Below are 10,691 nucleotides of genomic sequence, written 5' to 3' on the forward strand. Positions count from 1 at the left end.
AAAATAAATAAATAAAATCCAGTATGCTAGTAATTAGAAGAATCTAAACCACTAATGGTCAGGGCTGCAGACGTCCGTCTCTCAAAACCTGGACTAATAATGCCTAATTATAAGTTTGAAATCGCCAACCTTTTTTTTGAGGGGGGAAAATCATCCAATGGCTTTTCCCGTCTTAGGCGAGGCGAGAGGGAGTGTCAAACTCTTACTGACTAAAAACCACCCCGTTCCTACTCCTGCTTTTCGAGCCGGACCCCGGTAAACCCGCAGGTAGTCCGCAGCTTCGGATCAGGCATCTCCCAGTAGGGCCGGTACTGGACCCATCTGTGGTGGTCTGATACCTCTTTGAGGTGCGCGCGGAACGCGACGCTCGGAGTGGCTCTCGTGACGGCTGGGGCTTGAGGAGGTTTGTTCTCTCACGCACCCTGCCTCCTCCTTAGCTAGCATGACTACTTCACAGAAGGAGGAGACGGCATCCCAGTCTCCCTCGCTCCGCACCATGGCTTGTACCAATGGTGGACGCGAGAGGTCGCCGTCGCCGATCAGATCCGTGAGGACAAGGCGGTGCTCAGCCCACGTAGGGTAGACCGCAACCGTATGTTCTCCGGGCGGTCTTCGCAGTGATGACACCAGGGCGTTTCCTCCCGCTCGGTCAGAAACAGTGAAATCGCCAACCTGCATTGATCAATTGTGGTGATTAATACTTAAACCTTAACCTCTTTTATTTATAGACTATAGTTTTATTTATTAATATGTATACCATGTACTTAACCATATTTCAAAATCCTGCTAGCATTGTACCACCCTAAGATAGGCTGGGGAAGAATTGAACTATTTTATGTGCTAAAGTATTAAATAAATAATTTTATAGTTAAGTATTGGGCATCCATCGTATAACAAACAAGTTGAATATATGAATAACAAAAATTACAAATGAGTTAATTAATTATTGTAATTAATTAACTATTGTAATTTGTATTTTGTAATATGTAAAAAATATTAATTATTGTAAATAATTAACTCATATTTTGTAATTTTTGTTATTCATAATCAGTTTTTACGCGTCACTCACTGACGTAGAGGAGTGGGAACGTATTGTTTTTTTTTTCAATTGTGTTTTAAATTACTTTTTATACGCGTTTACGTTTGGTCAGATAATGAGTTACGTGTTTCAGAAATTTCCAGATTCTTTATATAAGCAGTGGATTTCTGATAGATCCAAGTTTAAAATATATGTATTATAGAAGAACGTCAAGAAGAAATATTCATACGGATTACTGGTTCCTTAACTTACCAATCAATGCTTCTTTATGCTGCTGTACCAACAAAATATTTATCATCATGAGCTGTATACTAAATATTTCCTGTATAAGTGTGGGTAAGTCATGCTTCGGCACGACCACTGACTCACAGAAAACCGACGTGAAACAACGCTTGCATTGTGTTTCGTTGTGTGAGTGAGGTTACCGGATGCCCAATTACCCCCCTTTCCAATCTTCCCAATCACCGTCAGGCCAATGAGGTTTTTTACTGGATTTAGCCAACAGGTTGGTGAACGACCGCAAGATGTTTTCCCGTTAGCCTGACCAGCAACCACCAGCCTCTCCAGATTGTCGGGGTTTCTACGTGTAATGTGGCTATGTGCATTCTCATTTAAGTTGTGCATTTTTTTTCAGTTTGGAATTCCAACGCACTTCCAACAGGCAATCTATATGGATCCTTCAGGCATTACGCGAGCTACGACCAATGTCTAAAGCCACCATGGCTGCACACCCATCCACAAATGAAGACCAAGTACTGCTTCACCGACTTTCTGCTTTCTGACGAGAGTGATGTCAAAACAGTTGCAGATTACGACCCCTTGGGGCCAACCATGGAATTCATTAATGTAAGTTCTTTTGCGAGAGAAATAAAAGAGGACCTAAGGTGTTTTTCCAGTAGATATGTGCTATGCTATGTTGCTGTGGATGTGTTTGGTTTCCACCAATCATATTCAAGCTTAGCATCAGTGGAAACGGATTCAGCTATGATTTATAAGATGTGTGCTATGAATTGCTTCCCTACTATCGATACATCGCATACTCGAGCTACGCTTCTTCCTCGCACAGCTACATAGCTGTCGTATCAGTGGAAACGGTCACATAGTTTTACAGCTTAGCTAATTACATTTTCGTAGCATAGCTACGTAGCACATCTCTGGTAGAAAAGCACCCTAATGTGAGGATTTTACATCAATAAAATCACCACCTTGTCAGTCATCACCAAAAATATCTCTTAAACCTTTTTTTAAAGGATCCTATGATACTTTTGATCCTAAAAATAACATATTTTATGTTCTAGTCACCATCTCCGTCTGGTTTGCCTGTGAACCACATCATGTGGGGTATATGTATACCAGCAGTCTGCTCATCCAATGCGGTCTCTAAACTGACTAAAGTGATGTATGAGTCAGCTACACTGAGCAGCATAGCGTCTGACGTCACGGTGAAACACTGCCAGGAGGCTGGGGAGAGAGCACCATACTCTACTGGGTATTATATCTTCATGTAAGTTACTTTTTTATATAATAAACCGGCAAACGAGCAGTTGGATCATCTGATGTTAAGCAATTGCCGACATGGACACTTGAAACACCAAAGGCGTTACAAGTTCGTTGCCTGCCTTTCGAGTGTTAGGAGTTGAAGGGGTGTTGGGGAATCGGGGATTGGGATGGGGGGTAATTGGTAATAGCACATTAAAATGTGGAAAATAGAGATGGGCGTGGTTTGAAATCCTGCGCTTGCCGTAAAGTCTCACGCATTATGTTAAAGGGAAATCCAGTTATGACATCTCTTTGTATTTGCTTCATGTCAATAATACATTTTTAGGGAACCCTAGTTCTTAACTGGATATAAATTGTGTTAGAATGTGTTATTTCTCTCCAGAGCCTTGATACTATCGCTGATAACAACGGCTGTGGCGTCGACCTGCTATCGGATGTATGTATCATCTGGAGAGGAGTCGCCAAACAGTTTAAGTAAGAAATAACATAATAATACTTTTTTTATACATAATCATGTATTATAATTATACTGGTCCATTGATTCCACCCGTGCGTGCGGCGCGTCGCGTTCCGCGCGCCCTTCAGTAAGCCATCAGACCACCATAGTTGGGGCCTAGTAGGGCTGATGCCTGATCCGAAGCTGCAGACTACCTAGCGGGTTTACCGGGCTCCGGCTTGAAAAGTAGGAGTAGGAACGGGGTGGTTTTTAGTCAGTAAGAGTCTGACACTGACGCTCGCCTCGCCCAAGGCGGGAGAAGTAATTGGGTGATTTTAAGCCCTAAATTTACTTTTTTATGTAACTCAGTGAACATTATATTCCAGAAACCATAATAACAAAATCATTCTGTATCATCAAGAACCAAGAAGATTTAGTGAAGGTCAATAAGGGTGAGATTCGCTCGATGAACGGTATCAGATTCCTGACTGCAACCCTTATCGTCATAGTGCATGTGGTGCTCTATATAGTGTTATCTGGTATCAATAATTTTGCAGATTTTGAAAAGGTAGGTCCTTGAACGAAATTATATTTTTTCATTATAACTTTCGTGAAACATACTAATTATAATGTCATTTTAGTCATTTCTTATGGAACACATTTAAAAAAATCATCCAAGTTGTTCAGAAATTATATGTATACGTACTTACATTTTGGCAAGTCATTTTTATTTATACATATAGATATCTTGACTACCAATGTGAAACCACTAAATAATTTTCTTGTATAAAGCTGAATAAGTATGATTTTTTTTTAACGTCGATATGTCTGCGTTTGGCCACCAACCCGCTTACTGCCAGGACGGCGAAGCGAAGATGTGGCTGAAGATGGAGCACACAGACTTAGAATAGGTTGTATTTCTCAGAAAAGTTAAAAGAAATGAGTGAAATCCTTATCCTTAAATAAACACTATGGAAAATAATACGTTTATAATTTCCAGCAATTTGAAGGCATCGGTGTGTCATATCTCCATGGTGACATCATTGTGGACACGTTCTTCACTATGTCTGGTCTCCTGCATATGAGAGGACTGATGGGAAGACAACAGAATTTGTTTGGCGTACTCTGGAAACGGTACATAAGGTAAGTAAATCCAGTAGGGCTGATGCCTGATCCGAAGCTGCGGACTACCTAGCGGGTTTACGGAGCTCGGCTCGAAAAGCAGAAGTAGGAACGGGGTGGTTTTTATTCGGTAAGAGTCTGATACTCCCTCTCGCCTCGCTCAAGGCGGGAGAAGTCATTCGATGATTTTCCCCTCATAAAAAAATTAGAGTGTCGCTTAATCGCTTTTTACCACATGCATATGTATATATGTATATGCGATGCATAAACCAAAATAACATTTTTTACAAATTTGGTCTGTCTGTCTGCAATCGCACTTGCGATCACTCGGCCAACGAGGTAGTAAACCAGAATGATAATACATTTTTGTTTCAGGTTAATAGGTCCCTTCGCCATTGTTGTGTTCTACTTAACATTTGTATCCAAACACTGGAACTCCGGGCCAGGCTGGTATAACTTGGAAGAGACAGATGTTTGCGAGAAATACTGGCTGAGAAACTTGCTCTTGGTGAATTTCGATATAAAACTCAGCGTAAGTACAGTAAATTGATTAAAGCGTACCTTCGCTTCGTATTTTCGGGGGAATTGCACAACTTGATTCCCCTAGTCCTTTCCATCATCGAACCACAAGACAATCGGCGAGGCGTCACCGTTTCATGGTAGATATCCCACCCACTCACTCTCGCTCTCACTCTCACTCTCACTCTCACTCTCGCCCTCACTCTCACTCTCACTCTCACTCTCACTCTCACTCTCACTCTCACTCTCACTCTCACTCTCGCCCTCACTCTCACTCTCACTCTCACTCTCACTCTCACCCCCTTACTTTTACTTTTACTTTTGACTTTGACATGAGTTCCAGATTTTTTTAAAGTCATGTACGAGATCTTTATAGTGTTGTTGTTGTACAATAAAGTACCCTGTGTTCTTCTCAGTGTCAAGCAACCACTTGGTACCTGCCCTGTGATTATCACCTCGCAATCCTGGGCACTCTCATCTTCTACTTCTATCAGAAGAAAAGGCAGCTTGGCTATACAGTGTTTGTAGCTGTGTTACTCCTGTCCATGATCATTCCTGCAGTATTGACGTACTGGCTTAATTTCCAAGCTGTGATCTTATTGGATTTTGGGTAAGTTATTGCTTTTTTTTCACCTTTTACGTTATAGAAAAAAAAAGATTGACAAAAAATATAAAATTGTCCATATAAGATCATCGTCACGCCTTTTATACCTGCGGGGGTAGGCAGAGAAGCACATTGCGCCAAGTAATGCCACTGTACAATGTACATTCACTTTTCACCATTTGTGTTATAAGTCCCTTGTAATATTTGCCCGTGAACCTATTGCCATATACTGGGCATAATTCCAGACTCCGTGCTACTACTGAGAAATAGTCGAATAGCCGAAAAAAAATCAGTAGTACTTGACCCGGGAATCGAACTCGGTTGAGTGATCGCAAGTACGACTGCTGGGCAACGGTTCTCGGGTACTGAAACTTCTCGGGCACTGTGTAAAATAGTGAATACTTCGGAGATAAAAGGCGTGACGTTGACGTTGTAATTATTCTTTCAGCAAGCACATTATGAACTACCGCGACACTTGGCAGTTCAACTACATCTACACGCCGTTCTACAGCCGCGGCAGTCCGTACCTCGTGGGCATCGCCATGGGGTACCTCACAACCATCTACAAACCTGGTGTCTACAGGAAATGTGTTCCTAAAGTAGGTCTTCTTGAGGACTTTCCTATCTGTATAGTAAGAGTTGAGCCCCGCTTCTGTCTAATTATAGTATCTGTTAGAGTTTTTAACATTTTAAGAATTAACTTTGTTAAAAACGTCCAAGTATTTATAAACAGCGACAGCGACCCGCCCCAGCTTCGCATGCGTGCAATGGTGATTATTATGCATGTATTATACATATAAAACTTCCTCTTGAATCACTCTATGTATTAAAAAAACCCGTATCAAAATCTGTTGCGTGCGTTTTAAAGATTTAAGCGTACAAAGGGAACAGAGAAAGCGACTTTGTTTTATACTATGTAGATTTTTTTTATTGTAACTTTCGTGAGACGTACTAAATTAATTATTATGTTATCGGCTTACTCACGTAACTGTTTGACGAGGAACTCGACTAGTTTCAAGCCATACTAGAGGCTCACATTCATGAGCAGGATTCCGCAACACAGGACGCGGCGACTGTCGAGCTGCTACTGATTATGATATAAAAAAAATGAAAAATTGATTATGAAAAAACATTTGATAATGCACAAAGAAAAGGGATCGTAGTAAATTTAATTCATGATAATAACATCTTACTTCCAGACTTGGTCTATAATCGCTACGGCTGTGGGTGTGTGTGCCATGCTGTTCACCTTGTCCATAGCTTATATAATCGTTTGCCGAGGATATGACCCTCTGGAGGCTGCTGTCTTCGTAGGCACGAAGAGGATCCTTTGGTCTGCTGCCATCTGCTGCATTATAGGGATGTGTGAATATGGAACTGTTCGTAAGTATTAATTGCATATTTAGTTGACTACAATAGGGTAGATGACATTTTTTTTATTAAATGTCCGTCTTGTAGATTATTTTAAAACATTACACACTATTTTTTATTTTTTTACTTATTAAAACTTTCGAAAACAAATACTTTCGAAGAAATATCGATTTGAAATATCGTGTGACGTCACTTCTAGTTATATTTTATACGTAAAAAAGTATCGTATTCGCTCCCACTCCTAAATTTTGATATGTTTTATCTAAGTATTGTTACGAGTATTTTAAATGACAAAATAAAAAATAAGTGTCCAATATTTTTATTTTCATTACTTAACTGACGGACTAAATAGATTTTTAATTTTCATACCGCATCATCATCCCTATTATTACCGTTTTTGGGTTTTTGATCTACTTAATTATATTTTGATATTTAAAATATATGTTTGTTTTCCAGCTATAGTCTCCAATATGCTGAGTTGGTCCGCGTTCACACCTCTAAGTCGCCTGTCCTACGGCATTTACATGGTCCACCCGCTGGTGATTCAGAAGTTCCAACTTTCTCAACGATCGACTCACTTTTTCGATTTCTATTGTATAGTGAGTACCAGTGCAATATTTTTTATAACTTATTTTCGGAATAGCCGGTAAACGAGCAGTCGAATCACCTGATGGTAAGCAAGCGTCGCCAACCATGGACACTTGAAACGCTAAAGGCGTTACAAGAGCGTTGCCGGCCTTTTGGGGTAAGGAATTTAAGGGTTGTTGGGGAATGGGGGATTGGGAAGATCGGGTTGAGCCTCCGGTAACCTCACTCACACAACGAAATACAACGCAAGTGTTGTTTCACGTCGGTTTTCGGTGAAGCCGTGGTATCACTCCGGTCAAGCCAGCCCATCCGTGCCGAAGCATGGCTCTCGCACACTTGATGCATGCACATACGTAATGCTCATACTTATATCATCAAGTTTCGAAATTAGGAACTGATTGAAATTGATAATATTAACTAAATTAACCCAAAGATCATCCTTAGTATGAGTTTGCTTTACGTTTAAAGTAATCGAAACAAGAGTACATTCGACACTCTGATTGGATGGTTTATTCGAGCTGACCAATCAGAGTGCCTAATTTGGTCACGTTTCGATTACATACTTTAAACGTAAATCAAACTCATACTAAGGGTTACTGTTCCGAACCCGTTCCATTTTGGCTAACAATTTCTCGATCAATAGGAGTAGTCCTGTAGTTTCGTAACAAATATTTTTGTAAGACCTTGTAATTTCCTTCCAGCTTTACAGCACAGTAGGAGCATCGGTTATATCAATAGGGCTCAGTTACGCGATGTGGCTGTTTGTGGAGGCGCCACTGATCAACATCACCAACCAGCTCTTGTTCAACAAGTACGATAACTATTTTTATAGTACTTTAACTATATTTTTCAATATCCGTCCGCCAATACTTTAAATGTAAACAGCAAATGAAGTATGAACCTATTATTGAATCAAATTGTGTTTTTTTTATTTAACAGACTAAATGGACCAGTTGGAGCTACTGCTACGAATGGAACCCAACATAGAAATGGCGTTACTAAGACCAAATCTTCGTAAGACAAAAAAAAAATTCAGTTCGAAATAGATAGTCTAATGTATAAATACCATAAAGGCAGATCATTTAAATTCAATGTTATTATTGTAATTTGTTATGCTGGTTACCGGAGGCCTAATTCCCCCCTTCCCAATCCCCGATTCCCTAACAAACCTTAAATTCCTAACCCCCAAAAGGCCGGCAACGCACTTGTAACACCGAAATACCAGAGGTATTTCAAGTGTCCATGGGCGGCGGCGATCGCTTACCTCAGATGATACGTCAGCTTGTTTACCGGCTTATCTAATAAAAAAATATTGACAAATAAATGACATTTACATCTAATTTAATGACTGATTTACTGCTTTAATTTTTATTATTTGATTTTTTCTTTTCTGTGTTTGTATTGTTATCACTAACATTAGTTTTTAAGTTCAATATTACTAACAAAATTGTGGGCATGTCTGAAATAAATTATTGTTATTTATTATTTGTCTTTTCATTTTTCTTTTGAGCCGGATTTGAGAGTCAGTACGGGCCAAAGCCAAGTGCTAACTCACGTGGATGTATCAATTTTTAAATGTGTGAGGGGGGGGGGCGAAACATTGTCTGTTTTAGCTTAGAAACTTTCTGACTGTATGGCATGTGTTTAAAAGTAGCAGCATTCTATAGGTACATACCAAAGTGTGTGTAGGACGAAAGGTCCAGGGATTTTATTGAGTGTTGAAGTTGCTTAGACATAGCACCTGCTTTTGATAGTACTATAGGGTACGGTGACATTGGCGGATTGCCACTAAATCACCATTCCAAAATAAAGTAAAAGAAAAAATTTGATAAGTAATCCAAGAAAATGCTCCTAAAACCTTTCTACAATTGACTTCCACCCCAAATTAATAATATTATAGGTGTTAATGATTTGTCTGTACCTATACATAGGTATAGACAATATAGTATTGTAGTAAACTGGAGTACCTAATAAAATATGTATACATATTATACTAGCTACTTCGGAGTGGTTTCGCCCGCTCTGCTAAGCGCCTATTGATCTTATAACATCAAGCTACGATTAATAGGATCCGAGCAGAGTGCATTCATTCATTCATTTTTGTTCACAAAAGTTCGCAATAAATGAAATTGTAGTACGAAATCTACGAAGTTTCGGACGAAACTTCGTTTTTCGTTGAATTAGAGTAGACCTCCTGGTATTTAAAACATTGATAAAGACTCACGATAAAGACGACAATCTTTCAAAAAAAAAACACACTCCTCTCAATAAGCAATAAAGAAAACTCAACACAATAACTTGAAAAAACTCAACAACGCTTTTAACAACGACGCTACTAAATAACCGTTTTCAATACAACGAAAAGACGTCTTTTGTAAACGGTTTTTATTGTTGCTAGTTCTATTTATAACGTTTCATTCCGTTATTCAGTTTAGGGTGGCTCTTATCTTGTTGACTGGTATAGAGTTGACAGTTTTGTCCAGTACAAGCTATTGTCTACATTGTGTCAGGTGACATAAGGGGTAGGTTACACTGTAGGTAATTTGGAGTTGGAGCTGCAGACTGCTTAGTTTACCGGGGCTCTGGTTTAAAGTAGGAGTAGGAACGGGGTGGTTTTTAGTGAGAAAGAGTCTGACACTCCCTCTGGCCTCGCAAACAAAAGGTTGTATTTTTACCAGAGATGTGCTATGCTACGTTGCTGTGGATGTGTTTGGTGGTGGAAACGGACTCAGCTAAGCTATGTTTTTATATGGAAAGATGCGTGCTACGGATGGCTTCCTTAATATTTTCCTCGCACAGCTACATAGCTTAGTGTCAGTGGAAACGGTCACATAGTTTCACAGTTTAGCTATTACATTTTCGTAGCATAGCTACAATACCATAACTCTTTAACACAGCTGTACAACCCACGGTTGTCCGTTGCTCCGCACCCTAACATCTTATTATACCTATGACGGTAACAACAAACTATCTGATCATAAACACTCATCGTAACCTTTACACAGAACTCATGACCATGACACAAATTATGTCACAAGTCCCCCCCCTCCCACTACTTTATGAAACTGACCACACTTTCCTCTCGTTCTCTCAATAAGGGCTATTACACAACAGCGCAGCCTCCGTCACTTCATTTACATTTGAATTCAACCCTCTATTGTTTATTCACCCTATACATTTTCTTGTACACCCTGTATATAACTGTTTTGTACCATTGGCAAGTGTGTTTCTTGGCCTAGTTTGACCTTGAGTTGTTTAAGACCGTCGAAATAACATAAAGTTGCAAGCCACACTTTTTCCCGCAACACTAGAGGAGCTATTTTTTTATTTTTTTCAGGCTTCATATGCCCATATCAAATACTAGATATAAACTAAAACATTAAAATTTATAAATACTATACATAAATTACAAACAATATTACAATTAGGTGCTTAATAATTAATAATAACTATAAGTGCGTTGCCGGCCTTACGGTTACCAGGAATTTGAGGATTTTTGGGGAATCGGGGAT

The 10,691-nt window shown here is 39.5% G+C and overlaps 1 protein-coding gene across 1 annotated transcript; it reads left to right on the forward strand.

Annotated features, from left to right (window-relative positions):
• Positions 1-1,231: 1,231 nt before the first annotated feature.
• LOC118279374 (nose resistant to fluoxetine protein 6) lies at positions 1,232-8,662 on the forward strand. Its single transcript, XM_050698314.1, has 13 exons — positions 1,232-1,375; positions 1,674-1,885; positions 2,338-2,543; positions 2,922-3,013; positions 3,362-3,543; positions 3,976-4,118; positions 4,473-4,629; positions 5,033-5,226; positions 5,669-5,819; positions 6,420-6,603; positions 7,048-7,190; positions 7,881-7,990; positions 8,119-8,662. Exons 1-13 carry the CDS (start codon positions 1,339-1,341, stop codon positions 8,195-8,197), a joined length of 1,890 nt encoding a protein of 629 aa, XP_050554271.1. The 5' UTR covers positions 1,232-1,338; the 3' UTR covers positions 8,198-8,662.
• Positions 8,663-10,691: the final 2,029 nt, after the last annotated feature.

This window comes from Spodoptera frugiperda, chromosome 14 (assembly GCF_023101765.2).
Source record: "Spodoptera frugiperda isolate SF20-4 chromosome 14, AGI-APGP_CSIRO_Sfru_2.0, whole genome shotgun sequence".
In the NCBI taxonomy this organism is placed as follows: Eukaryota; Metazoa; Arthropoda; class Insecta; order Lepidoptera; family Noctuidae; genus Spodoptera; species Spodoptera frugiperda.